Below are 21477 nucleotides of genomic sequence, written 5' to 3'. Positions count from 1 at the left end.
GAATTCAATAAGAGAATGAATGACACAGTGGAAACTAGTGTCAGTCAGGTAAGCATTTATTAAACACTTACTATGTGCCAAGAATCATGCTAAATCCTTGGAATACAAAAAAAGAAAACCATGCTCTCTGCCTTGAAGGAGTTCACATTCTTATGAGGGAAACAATATGGAAATAACAAAATATGTTATATATGTATTCTCAAAAGGAAGGCAAAAGCAGTCAGAGAGATGTTGAAAGACTTCCTGTAGAAGACTGCATTTGAGCTGCCTCTTGTAAACTCACCTGGAATGAGTTGTTTGAGATCTCAGACCTTAGGGTTTGAACTTCATGTGGTTAGGCATGTCTTTTTTCTGTAATGCCTTCCTTCACTTATCATACCTTGCGAGGATCCTTTCAGAAACCTCTTATTTTGTCTCTAAGAGTAAACTTTATACAATTTGTGCTATACATAGTTTGTCTGTAGTTAATTGAATATCATCTCCCACATTACACTGTGAGTTCCTGAAAGCAGGCAAGGTCTTTGGCCATTTTTTCAATTTTCTTTGCTTATCAAAGATCCTGAAATACATTTGGTGTAACTTAACATCTGTTCATTTACTGACTTACTCATGCCTACTTAAATGTTTTTCCTAAAGCACAAAAGTTACTATATCATACTATTCAAAATCTTAAGTGACTTTCTAATTGTTTCTAGCAAAAAGCATAAACATATCTCTGAAATAAGAATCTCTTCAAGTTTCAGTCCTTCTCATCTTTCCAATATTCTTGTGTGTAGTTACTTCCTTCTATGTACTCTACAGTTTCCCAATATTTACTTAGTCCATGTTCTTCACCCTCTTCCATTTCCATGTCTTTGCATTGGTTGATCCCCATGCTTGGATTGATCTTTATCTTTATACCCACTTCTTAGAATACCTGCTTCCTTCAAGATTAAGATGAAAAGATGCCTTCCAGAAAGAGACTTCTCCTAATTCTCCATCTTACCAACAATTCTTTAAGTGTCAACATCTGTAAGGTCCATCTATTCTGAACTTGTCTTCTATGTACATATTTATCTACATGTTGCTTTTTCAATTAGAATGGAAGCTACTGAAGGCTAAAAATGTTCCTTTTCTTTGTATCCCCTGCATTCTGAATAGTATCTGACACATATTATTATATGTGCTACCAAAGCAAATACCCTGCCACATGTTAAATGCTTCATAAATGCATGTTGCTTGATTCTAATGGATTATCTTTGAATATTTTGCTCTCAGTTTCCTACTTTCTATTCCTCAGGTGGCTGCACAAAAATTACCAGCAGGTTTTAGCCCTGGTATTTGCTGTGGAGGAGATCAACAGGGACCCCAAAATGCTACCAAATATTTCTTCTCTGGGATTCCACCTCTACAATGCCTACCACAGTGATGAGAGGACCTTGGAGAGCTCTCTACAGTGGCTGTCTGGGCAGGGCCAGGTTGTCCCTAATTACAAGTGCTGGGAGCAGAAGCCTGTGGCGTTTATTGGAGGAGCCACATCAGCTCTGACTGTCCAAATGGGGACACTGTTTGACCTCTACAAAGTTCCACAGGTCGGAAATACTGAGCCTACCACCTTCATTCCTTTTCCTGGGAATAATGGAGTTGTTTTTCATTGATGATTAGACAATGGATTGATGATTGACTTCAGTGGCATAATGCCATATCAAATAATAATTTGACATAGAGGTAGGCTAGAGAAAACTTTTTATCACAGTACAGCAGACTGAAGATCATACATGTGAAGAAGTTTTCCCAAGGTCAAGAAGATCCCTGGCTGCAAAGCTAAGATGAGAACCCAAATCCTGAGCTTGCAGTTCAGCACATGTTGCAGTATCCCACACTTTCTGTGCATTCCAGTGGGGAGAGGCAGGAAGTAAGGAGGTAATTAGGAGGCCATTCCAATGGTCAAGATGGCAGATGATGAGCATCTGAACTAGGTGATGGCTAAGTGTGAAGAGAAAGGGTTAAATTAAGAAGCATGTATTATGTGCTAGACAATGGAGATACAAGCAAAGACATAATCAGTACTTGCATACAGTGAGATAACAGTCCAACAAGGCAGGCAATATGCAAACAATGAGGTCTATGCAAGATCCATTGGGCAAATTGGAGAAAATCCCTGGGAGAAGCAATAGCTTTAAAGGGGACTGGGAAAGGTTTATTAGAGAAAAAGAGATTCAAAATAATGCAGAAAATCTAATGGTAGAGATTAGAAGTAAGACCATTCAATGGAGGGCAATCAACCAGGGGGAAAAAGGCACAATTCTGGGAGATGGTCAAGGAGCTGGCATTTGTTAGGGACAGAAAGATGGTGTATGTCATTCAGTGTATAGGATGTAGAGTGCAACAAAATGTAAGAAGACTCAAAATGTAAGAAAGGTAAGTAGTAAAGTGTTTTAAGATCAAAGAATTTTGTTTGACATTAAAGGTAATAGAGAACAATGGTGGTTTATTGGATATTGGCATGATAAGATGTGTATTTAGGAAAATTTCTTTGGCAGATGATTGGAGGCTGTAGCTGAGAGGGGAAGAGTTCTGAGGCAAGGAGAACAACCATAATTTACTGAAATAATATAGATGTGAGGAGTATCTATACTAGAGTGCTAGTAGTGTCAGAGAAAAGTATACAAAAAAGTATACAAAAATATACAAAGACAGCAGACTGGATATGGAAGTGGGGGAATGAGAGGAAGGAATCCAAAATGACCCCTGTGGTAGTGCCATCAACTGTAATAGGTAAATTAGGAAGAGGGAAAGATTGGAATAGGGAAGAATTTAGAGGTTGGGAGTGATGAGAGCAGTTTGGGACCTTTTGAGTTGAAGATATCTATGAAACATTCAATTCACAATGTCTTCAGGCCACTGGAAATGCAATGCTAGTGGTCAGTACAGATGTTCAGGCTGGGTAAATAGATCTCGAATTAAGTGAAGATCAAATTGATAAGTCTTAGTCACTAGTTAGATCCTACCTAAAGTAATTTACTTATTGAGTACCATACCCATAAAACTACAAAAAACTTTTTTATAGAATTAGAAAAAATTATCATTGTTCATTTGGAAGAACAAAAGCTTAAGAATATCAAGGGAGCTAATGAAAAAAAAGTGAAGGATGGAGGCCTAGCAGTACAACACTATAAATCAGTGACCATAAGAGCAATATGGTATTGGCTAAGAGACGGAAGGGTGGATAAATAAAATAAACTTTGAGGTAAATGACCTTAGTAAGATAGTGTTCGATAAACACAAAGATCCCAGCCTTGGGGAAAAGAACCAAGTATTTAACAAAAAATTCTAGAAAAATAGGGAAATAATATGTTATAGATTATGTTGAGATTAACATCTCACACCCTATACCAAGATAAATTCAGACTAAGTAAATGTCTTAAATCTAAAGAGAGAAATTATAAGTATATTATGGTGAACATAGAATAGTATACTTGTCAGATCTATGGGAAAGGAAGGAATTTAAGACCAAGAAAGAGATAGAGAATATTACAAAACATAAGATGAGTGATTTTGATTATATTAAATTAAAAACAAACAAAACCAGTACAACCAAAATGAAAAGGAAATAAACTGGAAAAACAATTTTATAACAAAAGTCTCTGGCAAAGGTTTGATTTCTCAAATATATAAAGAACTAAGTCAAATTTACAAAAAATCAAGCCATTCTCCAATTGACAAATGTTCAAGGGACAAGAAAAAGCAGTTTTCACATGAAGAAATCAAAACTATCAATAACTACATGAAAAAGTATTCTAAATCCCTCCTAACTGGAGAAATACAAATCAAAACAACTCTGAGGTGCCACCTCACGTCTAGCAGATTGGCCAATATGATAGCAAAGGAAAATGATAAATGTTGGTGGGGATGTGGCAAAATTGGGACACTAATGCATTGCTGTTGAAATTTTGAATCGATCCAACCATTCTGGAAGACAATTTGGAATTATGCCCAAAGGGCTCTAAAGAATGCATATGCTTTGATGAAGCTATTCTATTACTGAATTTGTACACTAAGGATATAATAAGGAAAAATACTTCTACCAAAGTATTTATTGCCACTCTTTTTGTAGTGGCAAAAAGTTGGGAAATGAAGGGTCGTCCATCAAATAGGGAATGACTGAACAAATTATGGTATCTGATGGTGATGGAATATGATTGTACTGTAATGAATGATGAACTGGAGATTTTCTATGTGAACTGGAAATACCTCCATGAACTGATGGAGAGCAAAATGAGCAGAACCAAGAGAAAACTGTACACAAAAAGTGATACATTGTGGGACAATCTAATGTAATAGACTTTTCTATCAGTAGCAAAGCAACGATGCAGGACAATCCTGAGGGACTTGTGAGAAAGAACAATATCCACATCAAGAGAAAGAACCATGGAAATAGAAGCAGTTGAAAAACATGTGATTGATTATGTGGTTTGATGGATATATGGCTGGGGTTTTGGCTTTAGAAGAACACTATTACAAATAGGAGTAATATGGAAATAGGTTTTGAACATTTATATATATATAACTCAGTGGAATTAGCTGTCAGCTCTGAGAGTGGGGAGGGAAGAGGAAAAGGAAAAACATGAATCTTGTAACCATGGAAATATATTCTAAATCAGAATAGAAAATAAAATAAAAATCCTTATAAATAAAATCAGGTAATTCTTAAATCCACCAACCTTTCTTTTAACAAAAGAAAGTTTATGGATAGTTTTTCCTTTTTGAAATTTGCTCAATGATATAAAAAATGCAAACACTAAAATTCCCCATGTTTCCTTCACCTCCAGATCAGCTATGGGCATTTTGATTCCATCTTGAGTGACAAGACCAAGTTTCCTTCTCTCTACCAGCTGGCCAACAGGGACTCCTCCCTGCACAGGGCTGTGGTCCAATTAATGGTACATTTTGAATGGACATGGGTAGGTCTGATAACCACAGACGATATGAGAGGTGAGGAATTCCTTTGGGACTTAAGAGGGGACGTGGTCAAGAATGGCATCTGTCTGGCTTTCACTGAGAAGACCCCAGTCAGTGAAAGAAGATATGGAGAATCTCAGGATATGTTTTTGACACGTATCATAGAATCCTCTGTCAGAGTCATCATCATTCATGGTGACACAGATTCACTCATGATCTTTAGATATTCACAGCCTCTTCATGGCTACATAGGGAAGGTCTGGATCACCACATCTCACTGGGACATCACCATGAGACCCTGCTTGAGGGATGGCTACAATTTCCATGGAGCTCTTTCATTTGTGCACATGATAAATGAGATCCCTGGCTTCAGGTCCTTTCTCAGGACAGTAAACCCTGCCAAATACCCAGAGGATATTTTACTTAAGGAGTTTTGGTCTTCAGCATTCAAGGGAGAAGAGAAATTTGAAAAGCAGGAACAGACAGAATGTTCACCAAATGCCTCTTTGGAAGCTCTGCCTCTGTATATCTTTGACATGACCATGTCTGGTCTGAGTTATACCATCTATAATGCTGTATATGCTGTGGCCTGGGCCCTCCATGAAATGCTCCTAGGGACATTAGAGGAAGAATCTGTAAGAGATGGAGAAAGTTGGGCGCCTCAACCATGGCAGGTAACATTAAGTGCCTAGTAGGTGCCAGTTACAGTGGTAGCTACTAGAAATACACCAATGCAGCAAGGTCCTGTCATTTCTTCAAGGTGGAAACTTCCCCCAAATTGAAGGTTGTCACTTACCCATAACATATAGTCTTAGAATTTCCCAAGAGATGACCCAGTATGACTCAGGACATACAAGATGTCTGGATCCAATCTAGAAGTAAATGAAATTGTCTAAATTTTTATTCATCAATGTTAACAAAATTGGCAGATTTTTCAACCTATTACTAAAGCCATGCTCCTCTGTAGTCACAGACTGTTCCACCATGAGTTAATGTGCTTTGTTCAAATTGAAGCTTGTAAGAATGGAGGCAAGGCCACTGGTCTACATGTTTATTCTAGGATCTATACTAATATTCCTGATACTATGCTTTTGTCCTTTTGGACAAAAAAGTGAAAATCTTTTGAATAGTCAGAGATTCCAAGGGAAGGTGCTGTGAAGACTGCATTTTTGAGCTTTACTGCTGCATTTTGATGTTCTCTTGTGAGTTTCAGAGGCTCTGAGACTGCATTCCTATTCAAGTCAGTAAGACATTTGGATATTTGACTGTAGCCAGGGATCCACTGCGTACAGAACCCTGTCACTCCCCAAAATTTTCATAGCTGCTTCTTTGTAGTTGGTAGACACTGCTTTTGAATATCTTCTACCTTCTTGGAAATTTTTCTTGTGCCTTTTTCTAAGATAAACCCTCAGTATTCTACACTTGTAATTACCAACTGCAATTTGGATCTTAATACTTTGTGGCTTCTCTTGCATAGTTCTTGGAGAAAGGTAATACTATCTCTCAGGCACACTTTTGAGTTTGGGCTACCTAACAAAATGTCATCAACATAGTGGAGCAATCTGCTGTCCTTGAATTTTATGTCCTCTAAGTCTCTTTTTAGGATTTGACAAAAAATTGATCCAGCATCACAGAAACCCTGTGGCATCCTTTGCCACCTGCCCTGTGAATTTTTCCGGGTGAAGGCAAAAATATTTTGTTTCTCTTTTGCCATTGGTTCATAAAATACAAGCTACTCAGATCTATAACCAAGAACCAGCTTGCGTTGCTTGGAATTTCTGTTGTTAGCTCATTTGGGCTTGGCATTGCTACATGGCATTTCTTCACAAAATTGTTCATTGCCCTCAAATCTGGGATGAACATCCACTGTACTCAGCTCTGAATCTAGCTTGCTTTTCTTTAAGGGCGTAATAGGGCTATTGAATTCTGATAAAGTCGGAATCTAAATGTTCTGCTCTAGGAGACTCTTTATGATTGGAGTTATCCTCTGAATTGCTTTCTTGCTTAGCCTGTACAGTGGTATTGTTGGTGGAATCCTTTATTTAACCTCTATATTTACAGGGTTAGCTAATTTTAAAATCCCTATATCATTGGCATATTTGGCCCATACTTCTTGTGGCACTATGTTTGGGATTTCAAAGATGGTTCCTTCATTCTGATCTTCGTCATCATCCACCGTCTATCCTAGAAACAGTAATGGGTGATGTTTGAGTGATTGCTTTGGCAAATGTAGATAGATCTTCCTTCTTTGTTCACATTGGATAGTTGCCTCAATCTTACATAAAAAGTCTCAACATAGAAGATTCAAGGGGCATTCTGGGATTAAGAGGAATATATGTTCTGTGCTAAGAGTACCCAGGTTTACCATTTTTACTCTTAGTTTGTGTACCCTTTGGATTTGACCCATTGCATCTTTAACTTGTACTGACCCTATGATCTTGCGGTTCTTTGGAGATGTTTTCAGAACACTTCATGTTGCCCCTGTATCAATCAGTGCAGGATAAATTTCATTCCCCACTTTGATCATTACTTTGGGTTCACTGTTCTCTATATTTTTATTCATTTGTATCATGGGTGCTTCTATTTATATGATCCACAAGTCTTCCTCTTGATGTATACTAATCCCAGTTTGCTCTCCACCAAGATTTTTTGCTTGCCCTTTGGATTGAGCATGACTTGAGTTCACTTACCCTAGGCTGGTGCCCAAGGACCTCTCTTCTCTGTGGATTGTGGATCGTTACATGTTGTTATCATTGGTTTTGATGTTATGCCTTGGCTTTGTTATGGATTGTGAGAAATGTAAAGACTTTTCAGCTTCCTTGAACATCCTTTTCTATGGCTCATCAAAGTGTGATTCAAGGAAAACTTGCATTTGATTAAAGGTTCCATTCCAATCAGTTGTTACAACTGTATATGAGACACTCACAAAATTAAATGTAGTTAGGGATTGTGAAGGAAACATGATGTTATGTTTTGCATTTATAGGCAACAGAGCTTTTGCATTGTTGAAATGTAACTCTGTGTCTACTACTGCTACTGTATGTTTCCTGTTTCCTTTCTCCCCTTCATTCTTTCTTGTCTCTGCATGAGTCTGATTGGATGACTGCTTTTGGTTTTCCTATAAGCAATCATATCTTTTTATAGGCTCCTTTGTTTTTTTTTATAAGTTTACAGGTTTGGTACATTTTGCATTGAGTTCTTTCCTGGAGATTTTCTAGGAATAAACTTTTTACTTCTTGGATTTAGATTGGATATTATTGTTATTTCCCAGTAACTCACTTCCATTATAAGATTTCCCTGCACCAATTCCTTTAGGGGCTTGCTTGCTTGCATGCCTAAAGATCTTTGTTTTTCCTTCCCATCATCCCATGTGATAATTTGGTTTGTATTGTCTGTGAATTGCTTAGTAGTTTGTACGTTAAACTGTTTAGAACACCCTAATGACCTTGTTTCTGTAACTTCTGCATTTCCTCTTGTTGGTAATTGTTCTTGTAGCATGTTTTCTATTTGTATTATGTGGTTTTGCATGTCTGTAGTGTGTTTTCAGTGTATATTGAGGATTTAAGGTCTAAGCTTCTTGTTTCTTGATCTTTGCACTGAGTATTGTCTGTGCCTTTGTTTGTTAGGATAGCCATTGTGTTTGCTTCCCATTCTTCTGCAAGTGCATTTATGTTTATCTGCTATTTGCTTTAATTATCCCATAGATTCTATTCCTAATCTCCATAACATCTTTGTTCATCTGCATATCCTCTTCTGTAATTTCTTTAGATTCTTTGCTACAACATCCCCACCATCTATTTGTGTGTCCCAAATTTTCCCTTTTTGATTTTATTTTGCACTTTTTCACCACTCTTCTATTGTTTTGAGTGCTAACACTGATTCCTCAATTCATACGTTTGCTTGGGTCCCCAATACAATTTGAGAATAGTGAGGTCTGGCTCCTGTGTGAGATATAGTTTTCCATTGTTTTTAAATCTGGACTATTTCTTAAATTTCCACACACATGCTAGCAACATCTATTCCTTCTGGTGTAAGTGCTTTAATTGCTATTATTGTTATTATACTTTGAATTTGTGTAGGTTTTATTTTAATTCTTCTTTCTGTTATTATCATTAAAGTTTATCTGTGACTTGTAATAGCATTCTTTCACTATGTGATCGAATTTCCCACAAGTAAAAAATTGCCTATGATTTGTGTTCTGCCTTTGTTGGACTTGGTTTCCATTGTTTCTGGCTTGCAAAAGTGGCTCAGTTCTTAATATCTTCAATTTCCTTCTGTTTTATGGTAGTTTTACACTTTTAGTTGTCCTTTTAGGTCTTCAATAGTGTCATCCTGGCCTTTGTCTGATTCCTTGTCACCCCTTTGCATTTTGCCACTTGACCCATGCACATATGCAGGTGCCTTTCTCAGGTCTTCCAAAGATAGAGTTTCCCACCCAGAACAATTCAGGTTGAAATATGTGCTGATTGGGAGATTACTTCCCTTGATAAATTGCCTCCTGATGTATTGGAGTTTGGGTTCCTTCAAATCTTGGAAACAGAGGACATTTTCTACAGCTTCCACAAGCCTATACAAATATGTACTGGGGTACTCTCCTGCCTCTTCCTTAATCTTTTTCAAATGCCCCCAGGAATCAGGTTGCTTAGCCTGGATTTACATTGCTTTGACCAAATTCTCTCTACATCTCCTTAAAATGACTTGTTCCCTAGGTTGGAAAGTTCAATTTTCTGTGGTCCATATTCCATGGTCCATAAGGTTAGATTGGGGTTTTCTCCAGTCTCTTGAATGAATTGGTTTCCTTGGGAAGGTGTAAAAAGCTCCCCAAGAACATTTTCTATGTCCCTAAAGGATTGTACTAACAAAGTGCCCTTTTGAACTCCTGGACCCCCACAAATCCATAAAGGAGTTCAAAAGGGCACTTTGTTAGTATATTCTCTTTCTTTGGGTAATCTGTATTATCCCCCTGTTGGCTTGACCCATCTTTTTCTGCTGCTTGCATTGCTGTTTCAATATCTTGCCCTTTCCCCCCATTAAGATGTCTGCTTATTTTTACCTCTATCATTTTTGTCAGTTCTTCCTTTAGTGTTGATAATGAAACCAGTTCCTCATCCTTGAGTCCTAGAATCTGTCCCACTAACTTTTTCAAGGCCCAATAGAATTGCTGGAAGGAGGCTGCCACTGCCATGGTGGTCAGCAGTAAGGGACAAAGATGTTCTATCTCTAAATTCAGCCATTGGTAGCTATCATACAAGTGAATTATTTGCAGAATATATTGTGGTATAACCACCATCCATAGTTTGTATGCCATGACCCAAAATGAATATAAGAGGAAGGAATAACTGAGCAGGATGAAATCTGCTGCTGCAATCTCTATACTAACTTTATTTGAATGTTGATACTCTTCCTTTAAATGGTTTGCCTAATAGTGATTCTCAAGGGGATTTATCCCTTGAGTATTCCTATAGGAAACCACATCCAAGATGGCTGCCATTTGGTTTCCCTTCAGGTTTTTCTCTGTTTTTGTTATCAAAGTTTTTTCTTTTAGGCTCTAAAATCCCTTAAGTTCACATAATAAGGGGGTGTTTTTAGGAGGAGGGGGATGTAGCTGGGAACAACCTGGAGTTTGCTTCCTAGTCCCTTCCTCACTTATTGCTGCCCCTTATCAGTGTGAGACTAATTGGGGTCCCCTTGAAAACCAGGGGACCCTGGGAGGACATACTGCCCTAGAAGTCTGAAGATTTGATACCCCCTCAAGGAGAAGTGGATGGTGACCCAGTTCGGCATTGATGTGGGCCGGGGTTCACAGAAATCTCCTCCCCTTCTCATAGTAGGTGGTCAGGCTTAAGATGGAGATCAGCTCACCTAACTGCTTCACTCTCTCAGTCTAGTCACCCTCATTTATTTGGACTATCAAGGGATGAGGGATGGTTGTAGGGTATTTGTTGGAAAGTTAATGAAGGGAACCCTAAGAAGTTTTTTTCTTCCTAACAACTTCTTTGACCAGGAGAGCCCAACTCTTTCTCAATGCAGGAAGGAGAGACAGAGTCTACCTCAATCCAGAGCTTCACCTGCCCTTCCCACTATTATTGCCTATAAGTTTATATGTCTAAATAGTCTAAGATGGGACACTGTTTTGTAAGGGCCAAGGCAAGAGATTTTCAGGGAACTGTTCCCCAAGGGAGTCACTACTCGAATTCAAGGAGATGACAGGTTATCAAGATTTCTTTGGTAGCAGGACTTCTTTAATGGTCAGGAAACCAAAGGTGTCTTCGGGAGATCACAAACCTCAAATCTATGTCTTCCTTCTCCACCTCAAACGCCTCAAAGTCCCCCTCCTAGATTCCAAAACTCCCAGAAGTCTCTGCTGTTCCAACTGATACTTGGACTCTCCATCTTCCAACATTGCATATCTTTTCCAAGATGTCCATGCCTTGTCTCCATTTTTTTTTAGGATTTTTTTAAACCCTTGTACTTCGGTGTATTGTCTCATAGGTGGAAGATTGGTAAGGGTGGGCAATGGGAGTCAAGTGACTTGCCCAGGGTCACACGGCTGAGGCCGGGTTTGAACCGAGGACCTCCTGTCTCTAGGCCTGACTCTCACTCCACTGAGCTACCCAGATTCCCCCCTTGTCTCCATTCTTACAAGCCCCCTTCTCAGCTTTATAGGATGTCATGAGGACCTATAGAGATATTGACTTTTGCTTTTTGGGGGCCTTGATGGTCCTGTGGTTAAAGACTATATTTTAGCTGTCATTTCCTTAGCACTTCTAGATTTGCAAAGAAATTTATATATGTTATCTCATTTTTCCCTACCAATAACATTATGAGGTAGGAGTTACTATTATCACCATTCTGCAGTTGAAGAAAGTGAAACCCAGAGATATTGTATCTTTCTCAGAGTCACACACCTAGTAAGCATCTGCAAATGTAGAATCCAGATTTACTGATACAAAAGCCAACAATCTCTTCTGTAGGTGTCCTTAGGGAATGAAGTCTGCCAGAGAACCATCAACTTTCTTTCTGGGAAATGATAACTAATTTACCTTGGCCTCAATGGAAAATCAGGCTGATCATTTTAAGACAATTCTATTCAAGGGTCACTGAAAAGCTCCACTAGCCAATAGAGCAGATAACTTTATTAGAGTTTCTGTCAGCAGCATCCACTTCCATTAAAAAGATTACACATTCCTGACTTTCCATGCTCACCCTCTGTCAGAAAGATAATGAACACACACCTACATAGAGATGTGCACACTTCCTCCTTGAGTCAAGTTTTCTCCATAACATTTGATGGATGAGCTAACTCTAGAAGTGAGGATAGGCCAGACCTGGGTGTGAGAACTTTGTGACTTTTTTACCTGCTAGAGAGATGTTTTGAGCATAATGTGATGGAATGAATGGATCTTCCTTGTTCAGAATTCAGTTTATATCATTTAAGAAACATTTGTAGAGCATCTGCTACTGTAAATAAAAATCACTGTCCTTGGTCCTGAAGATATGAAAGTATCCCCTTAGGATATAGAATCTACTTTCTAGAGGTATCTTGAAGAATCAAGGATATTTGTTATCTCATCAAATAAAAGCACATGTGTTCTGCTTTGGTGAAAATCTTGTCCTTAGGCACCTGACAGTGACTGATATTACTCTTCTCTTTCAGCTCCACTCCTTTCTGAAGAACACCCAGTTTAACAACAGTGCTGGTCACCGAGTGTTTTTAGATGACACAGGAAGTTCTGAGGCTCAATATGACATCATGAACTTTTTATTCTTTCCTAATGAAACTGAAGCTCTGGTGAAAGTGGGGCAGTTTATCTCCAATGTTACCCCTAGCCAAGGTTTCACCATTCATAAGGAGGACATAATATGGAGCTGGATGGATTCGGAGGTCTGAGACTATTTTGTTGTTAATTTGAAGCTTCAAATAATGAAAATACATCTATAATTTTATTTTTATTTTTATGTTTTAGAATAAATTTCCATGATTGTACGATGCATTTTTTACTTTTCCTTTCACCGCACTTCAGCCCCCCACTCCCAGTCTCTGCTCATTTCCACTGTTTTTTTTTTTTTAAGATTTAAATATTTTATTTTTTTAGAAAACTTTTCCATGGTTACATGATTCATGTTTTCACCTTTCTATTCATCCCCTTTTCACACAGCCCATTGGCAACTCGAATTTCCACTGGTTTTCACATGTGTCATCAGTCAAGACTTATTTACATGTCATTGAGAGTTGCATTGGTGTGGTTATTTGGAGTGTACATCCCCAATCATGTCCTCATCAACTGATGTGTTCAAGCAGTTGTTTTTCTTCTGTTTCCACTCCTGTATTTTTTCCTCTGAATATGGGTAGCGTTGTTTTCCATAAATCCCTCAGAATCGTCCTGGGATATTGCATTGCTGGTACTACGGAAGTCCATTACATGCGATTTTATCACAGTGTATCAGTCTCTGTGTACAATGTTCTTCCTGCTCTGCTCCTTTCACTCTGCATCAATTCCTGGAAGTCATTCCAGTTGACATGAAATTCCTCCAGTTTATTATTCCTTTTAGCATGATAGTATTGCATCATCAGCATACAGTTTGTTTAGCCATTCCCCACTTGAAGGGCATACCCTCCTTTTCCAGTTTTTTGCCACCATGAAAAACTTGGTTATGAATATTGTTGTACAAGTCTTTTTGTCTATGATCTCTTTGGGGTACAAACCCAGCAAAGGTATGGCTGGATCAAAGGGCAGGCAGTCTTTTAGAGCTCTTTGGGTATAGTTCCAAATTGCCATCCAGAATGGTTGCATCAGTTCACAACTCCACCAGCAGTGCATTAATGTCCCAATTTTGCACATACCCACCAACATTAGTTATTGTCTCACGTGCTATCATTTTAGCCAGGTTGCCAGGTGTGAGGTGGTAACTCAGAGTTGTTTTGATTTGCATTTCTCTAATTATTAGAGATTTAGAACACTTTCTCATGTGCTTTTTAATAGTTTTTATTTCTCTATGTGAAAATTGCCTATTCATGTCCTTTGTCCATTTATCAGTTGGGGAATGGCTTGATTTTTTAAAAAAACATTGACTTAGCTCCTTGTATATTTGAGTAATAAGACCTCTTTCAGAGTTTTTAGTTATAAAGATTTTTTTCCCAGTTTGTTGTTCCCCTTCTGATTTTGATTGCATTGTTTTTGTTTGTACAAAACCTTTTTAATTTAATATAATCAAAATTATTTATTTTATATTTTGTAATTTTTTCTATCTCTTGCTTGTTTTGAAAATTTTCCCTTTCCCAGAGATCTGACAAGTATACTATTCTGAGTTCACTTAATTTATTTATAGTTTCCTTCTTCATATTCAAGTCATTTACTAATTCTGAATTTATCTTGGTGTAGGGTGTGAGAGGTTGATCTTAACCCAATCTCTCCCATATTGCTTTCCAATTTTCCCAGCAGTTTTTGTCAAATAGTGGAATTTTGTATTAAAAGTTGGCCTCTTTGGGTTTATCATAAACTGTCTTGCTGACATCACTTACCCCAAGTCTATTCCACTGATCATCCCTTCTGTCTCTTAGCCAGTACAATATTGTTTTGATGATTGTTGTTTTATAGCATAGTTTAATATCTGGTACTGCTAGGCCACCTTTCTTCACTTTTTTTCATTATTTCCCTTGATATTCTTGATCTTTTGTTCCTCCAAATGAACTTTGTCGTAGTTTTTTCAAATTCAGAAAAAAAGTTTTTTGGTAGTTTGATAGGTATAGCACTAAATAGATGAATTAATTTGGATAGAATTGTCATTTTTATTATGTTAGCTCATCCTACCCATGAGCAATCAGTGTTTTTCCAATTGTTTATATCTAGTTTTAATTGTTTGGAAAGTGTTCAGTCATTGGGTTCGTATAATTGCTGTGTTTGTTTTGGTAGATAGATTCCTAAGTATTTTATATTGTCTAGGGTGATTTTAAATGGTGTTTCTCTTTCTAACTCTTGATGCTGTGATGTGTTGGAAATATATAGAAATTCTGAAGATTTATGTACATTTATTTTGTATCCTGCAACTTTGCTAAAGTTGTTGATTATTTCTACTAGCTTTTTAGTTGATTCTCTAGGATTTTTTAAGTAGACCATCATTTCATCTGCATAGAGTGATAGCTTAGTCTCCTCACTGCCTAAAGTCTTCATTCTTTTGCCTCTTCTTGTCTTAAGTCTTGCTGCTCTCAGGAGCAGGCCCTGGTGATCCTAGGTAGCTGCCAAGGACTGAACAAATGCCTGAAAGTAGATCTAACTCTTGTGTGCTGGCTTTGACACTGTAGGCAGTGTGTGTGTGTGTGTGTGTGTGTGTGTGTGTTAGTGGGTGGGTGGGTTGCTCAACTCGCATTTTAGTGAGAGCTATTTCACCCTCTTATAGCATGGAAATGCCCAAATCCCATTTACCTTCAATGCTGTGCCCCTGTTGTGGGATCCCTTTGTTCATCTGGATTTGGTTTTTGTGTCCTCTTGAGGAGTCATATATAGGTGGGTTAGAAGAGGTTAAGCATGCTGCTTCTACTCTGCCACCATGTTGACCCAGAACATGAAAATACATCTAGAGTCATCTACATAAGGAATTTTTTAAAATGTTAAAATATTACATCAATATTAGTTAATCTAACTAATTCATGCAAAGCCATATTTTGATAGAGAAAATCTTCCTCTGCTACCTCTCTCCCTTTCTGTCCTAGAAAATTTAGGATGAAATACTAAGAAATCAGTCATGTTGATGTTCCCACACTGTGAAATATTTCATATACTGCATTATGTGAAAGCACCCATTCACTTGACTTCACCTAGAGCAAAATCATTCTAAAGTTCTCCATAATAAAACCAAACAATGGACTATTATTTATTTAATTTTAAAGTATTTATTTTATAAAATTAGCGATATTTTTGAACATCCCAAAGTAATTTTGCATCCCAAATTACAGTTACCAAATTAGCATGAAATTTACTCTTTACTTTCCATTAAAAATTAACTGCCCATCTTTCAACTCTCTATGGGTTACCTTTTAGACAAATTAACTATGGATTTTTAGATCTGTGGTCTACAATTCTTTCACAAATAAGAGTTCTTTCAATGATCAAGATTCCATTTAGAATTACAGAATACATCTGAGAGGGACTTTTGAGGTCTAATAAATTCCTCTTCCAGATAAATCTGAAATCCAGGGCAGAGGAACAGCTCAGCAAAAGTTACAAAGCTATTGAGTGGAATAAAAATTACGTCTCTTGAATACAAGTCTACTGGACATTCTATTACCGTTCTCTTTGGTTTATAGACAAGAGAGAAGTCTTATAGCCCTTCTATAAAAATAAGGTTTCTTTGCCTATCTCCAAATTCATATCATAAATTCTAACAAAATAACCTACTTTATCCTGTGTTGGCTATGACCCAGACCCTTCCTGTACTTTTTTCTCTTATCTCTGTTCAGTTTCCCCTTGCTGTATGCACTGATAGCTGTGGCCCTGGATTCAGGAAAATTCCACTGGAGGGAGAGCCCATCTGCTGCTTTGACTGCTCTCCATGCCCAGAGGGAGAGGTTTCCAAACAAAGGAGTAAGTATTTGCAGTGACCTATCCTACAAAATGTATGGTATTGGGCCGTTGGTGTCACATACAATTCATGGGAATACTACTGAAAACATAACAAGAAATGCAGCACAGAAGGAAACTACTATGGTTTTCTTTCTGTGGGGATCTCATGTCCTTGGTCTCTTTAAGGTATTAACCACCATGGGGTGGGGATGACCATAAGCTGCATGAATATATAGGATCATAGATCTGGAGCTAAAAGAAACCTCAGGAGTCATCAAGTTCAGTGATGGCAAACCTATGTCCCAGGTGCAAAAGATTGCACACACAGTGGTCTTTGTGGGCACGTGGCCATCTCCAGTTCATTAATAGAAAGTCAGTGGGGCTTGTTTGGAGCTGCTCCCCTCCCCCTCTCCATTGAGCCTGATGAGCCTTTTTTTCATATCACCCAACTTTCTGCCCAGTAGGCCAATGGGAGCACACAGGAGGTAAGGTGAACAGCTAAGAAGCAGAAGAACTGAAGGGGAACAGAGTGTTCAGGCCACTCACCTCTCCATCTCTACCCTGGCTGAAAACATTCCTCATTTCACCCATCCCTCCTCCCAGCAGCCTATTGGGATCATTTCCTTCCTCTCCAACATGTGTGTTGTGGGGCAGGGCATGCCTGGCAATCAGTTGGAGGGGGAGAGGCATGGAATTAGATTTCTTGGAGCGGGCAGGAACAGCAATCAGTCTAGGAAGTGGGGTGGAGTCGGGGTGGGGCCTGGCACTGTCTCTAAAAGGTTCGCATTACTGATCCTTCACTTGACCAGTCAAGGACCTGAGACCTAATGAGCTCAAGTGTCTCTTCCAAGGTCACATAGGAAATATCAAAGTTGATATATCAATCCAGGTCCTCAGAGCCAAATCAGGTTCTTTTCCCTCACTGTACTATGGTATTGTGGAGATAGCACTGGACCTGGAGTCAGGAAAACTTTAATTCCCATTTCATATATTTAGTAGCTATGGGAACCTTTATATTAAATAACTTTCTATGGGTCCCAGTTTCTCCTTTTTAAAATGATAGAATTAGATCAGATGGTCTAAAATGTCCCTTCTAACTTGACGTCTATGATCTTTGAAAGGAAAAGTGGTTTAGTGAATGGAACAATGATTATTTTTGATAGGTCTTTATGTAGTTGCAAAAAAAATTGTCAACTAAGGGATTGTCCATCACTTAGGAAATAGATGTATTAGAGGGATTTTCTTAGTCTCTCCATCTGTTTCCTAAAGAGGCTAGAGAGCAGGATTTCTAAGTAGATCAGACTGACAGGTTCAGTGAGTCAGTAAGCCAGAGCTGAAGATTCAATTATGAAAGAGACCAGGACCTGAGGAGAGGAAGTAGTCTGCCCTTTGACAGGAAGTTAGGGGGTTCAGTTGTTGAGTGAGGAGATAAAGAAGCAGCCACTGACAGTTGAGGGTCTTTTGCCTCTGGGATCTCTAGAGAGCAGGAGGTCTCTCTCTGAGGCAAAGGTCTGCTGGCTACTGCAGTTGGGCTGCTATAGAAAACTGTTTGGAGGAGTGTGAGTGGTGGCTGTCTATTATTTTAGAAAGTTAGTGAGTTAGTGAATAATTTATAGATAGAGTAGAGTAGATTAGGCCTGGTGTGTCAGGCAGAAGAACTTATCTTGAGAAGACAGATAGTTTTAGGAAATTTTAGGTACTTATTAGGAATTTTTTTCCTAATATTTATAAATTTATAGAAATTTATAAATTTATAGAAAAAGAAATATTTATAGAGTAAAGATTAGTAATTTCTCTTTCCTCTTTTCGATCTTTCTTTCTGTACTTTATTAAATTAAACAAAGTTTCTGTTAAACTGCTCTCCTCACTTGTCAGTCTCTTTAATTTAACCCTAACAGATGAACAAGTTGTGGTATATTGTTGTAATAGAATACTAATGTGCCATAAGGAATAATAAACAAAATGGGTTCAGAAAAACCTGGAAATATTTATATGAACTAATGTAAAGGGAAGTATGAAGAACTAGGAAATCAAAGTATACAATAAGAGAACTATTATACAGTGATCAACTTTTATCAGTATTAGCAAAGCAAGTTCACAAGACAACTAAAAGAGACTCATGAAAAAAAATACTATCCGCAGCCAAAGAAAGAACTGTTGGAATCTGAGTTCAGACCAAAGCATTCCATTTTCCATTTTAATTCACACTTACTTATAATATTTCTGTTCCTTTGATGATATGTGACTTCTATGAAGACATGAGCAATATGGAAACATGTATTACATGAATGGATATAAACTATATCAAATTATTCATCACCTCAAGGAGGGTGAAAATATCAATTTCAAAATGTCAAAAAATTGTCAAAATAGTTTGTACATATAACTGAAATAATAAAGTTAAATAAATATATTTTAAGGACATATTCTTTTTGTTTTGCTGAAATGGAAAGCTCCATATCATTTACTAATTGGAAAAAGTTAGAAAGAAAATAAAAGAATTTGAAATATATTTGAAGAAAATACTTTCCATCCAGATATTGATGCAAGGAAGCAACCACTTGACATTTGAAGTTATTTCTAGACTGTGACCTCTGGCAGAAAAGGATTAAGTCAGCTATGGACTGGAGAAAACTAGTTCTTGCCACAGGTTTGGTTTGCAAAGAAGACAATATGAAGAGAGAAAGAGTAAAGCCTCACAGTACACAAATATCCTTAGCCATTCATGCTCCCTACTTATTTGACATACCAATATAATATTTCAAAGTTGGGTGTCATATGTATTTGTAGGAAAGTGGGACAAAGTTTACTGAGAGGAATAACTATTAAAATATTTTTCAAATTCTTTTTAAGTAAAAAAAGCTTACTATCAGCTAATTTTGTTTATGGGTTGATGTTAAGAGGAAGGGTATGACCTTATGAACTATGATTTTAGAGCAGTACCAGATCCTCACACGCACCACATGTTGAATCTGAGAATAGTCAAATGCATTCTTGAAATTCAATAGTGAAGGGTAAAGATAAGGTGGGAAACTTGGTGGCACAACAGATAGAGTTCTGTAACTGGAGGAAGGAAGTCCTGAGTTCAAATACAGCTTCAGATGCTTACAAGTTGTGCGAGTCTAAGCAAGTCACTTAACTTATACTTGCCTGAGTTTCCTCATCCTTAAAATGGGAAGTACCTACTTCTCAAGGTTCTTGTGAGGATCACAGTAGTTAATCATTCTACAACATTGGGCACAGTTCCTCCCCATAGTAGGTTCTATATAAATATTTTGAATAATGTTGGGGTAGTAGCACTGAGTACACATGCAGTCTGAACACAGATAGGCTGAGGAATAAATGCCTTCATTTGGGAAAGATAGTGAGAAATAATGTGATCTAAGTGTTCGAAATTATGAAGGATATTGACACAGTACAACAAGGCTTGAGCCGCTTCAGTGACCACTACTGTTATTGTGTAATCATAGCTTGAGGGGTACATCCCACCCCCTGGAGCCAAAAGGATTGAGCAAATCTATTGGGTCATTTCTTAGCCCTGGGAATATGGAGAAGTTATTCAATGTAAAACAATGAGATACTTCTTGTTCCCAACAGATATGAAGCTTTGTATGAAATGCCCAGAAGATGAGTATCCCAATAAGGAGAGAAACTACTGCTTGCCCAAAATTATTGCTTTTCTGGATATCAAGGAACCTCTGGGAATGACTCTAGCCTGTATGGCTATTTCCTTCTCTTCAGTGACAGCTCTGATTCTTGGGGTGTTTCTGAAGTTCCAGGACACCCCCATAGTCAAAGCCAATAACAGGGTCCTCAGCTATACTCTCCTTATCTCTCTCACCTTTTGTTTTCTCTGCTCCTTGCTCTTCATTGGCCGTCCCACTACAGCCACCTGCCTCCTTAGACAAACAACATTTGGGATAGTGTTCACTGTAGCTGTTTCTTGCATTTTAGCAAAAACCATCATGGTCATTCTGGCCTTCAAAGTTACAATACCAGGGAGCAGAGGTATGATATGGCTGCAACCTAGAGTGTCCAATTGTATTGTACTTCTTTGCTCTGGAATCCAAGTAATTTTTTGTGGCATCTGGCTGGGAATCTCTCCTCCCTTCCCAGACACAGACATACATTCTGAACCCAATCAGATCATCATTGAATGTAATGAGGGTTCTATTCTTGGTTTCTACTTTGTTTTGGGATACATTGGCTTCCTAGCCTTAGGGAGTTTCACAGTGGCTTTCCTGGCCAGGAGCCTCCCTGATACCTTCAATGAAGCCAAGTTCATCACCTTCAGCATGCTGGTATTCTGCAGTGTGTGGGTCTCCTTCCTGCCCACATACCAGAGCACCAAGGGCAAAGCCGTGGTAGTTGTGGAGATCTTCTCCATACTGGTGTCCAGTGCTGGCTTACTAAGCTGCATCTTTATTCCCAAGTGTTATATGATCTTGCTGAGGTCAGATGAGAACACTAAGGAATGCATAAGAAATAAATCAGAGCACAATAATGGGAAGCTTTCAGGAACATTAACTCAGAATTCCTTTACAAAAAGGAAGAGATACCTGAGAAATGACCTGGATCATTATGGGATGTCTCTATTTCACTGAGGGGGTGACATCTGAGACTTGCTTATGTGGCACATTCCATTTTTGCTCACATACAATTTTTCTAGTTTTTTCAATGATAGTACCTTGTTCCATCTTTTTATTTCATACTTTTGAAATGTTCTTTCTGTAAATCCTTTGTCTTTTTTTTGCTCCATATGTAATGCTCATTCTTGATAGTATTCCTCCATTTTTTAGCCACCATCATTTTTAAGACCCTACACACCTCCAGCCAACTCTATCAGTTCATCAATGAATAAACATTAATTTTTGTTCTGTCATTTCAATAGTATTTGACTCTTAATGAGTCCATTTGGGATTTTTTGGGCAAATGTACCAGATGAGTGGCTATTTCCTTCTTCAACTCATTTTAC

General features: G+C 38.0%; 1 protein-coding gene across 1 annotated transcript in view; it reads left to right on the top strand.

Moving 5' to 3' along the window:
• LOC123230493 (vomeronasal type-2 receptor 26-like) overlaps window positions 1–21106 on the top strand; it is a 29536-nt gene extending 8430 nt beyond the window's left edge. The window contains exons 2-6 of the mRNA XM_044656636.1: window positions 1280–1571; window positions 4812–5615; window positions 12599–12826; window positions 16400–16523; window positions 20100–21106. Coding sequence (XP_044512571.1) covers window positions 1280–1571; window positions 4812–5615; window positions 12599–12826; window positions 16400–16523; window positions 20100–21106 — 2455 coding nt within the window. The remainder of the gene's footprint in view (window positions 1–1279; window positions 1572–4811; window positions 5616–12598; window positions 12827–16399; window positions 16524–20099) is intronic.
• The last annotated feature ends 371 nt before the right edge of the window (window positions 21107–21477 follow it).

This window comes from Gracilinanus agilis, chromosome 1, assembly GCF_016433145.1.
Source record: "Gracilinanus agilis isolate LMUSP501 chromosome 1, AgileGrace, whole genome shotgun sequence".
In the NCBI taxonomy this organism is placed as follows: Eukaryota; Metazoa; Chordata; class Mammalia; order Didelphimorphia; family Didelphidae; genus Gracilinanus; species Gracilinanus agilis.
This window is presented reverse-complemented; position numbering and strand designations above follow the sequence as displayed.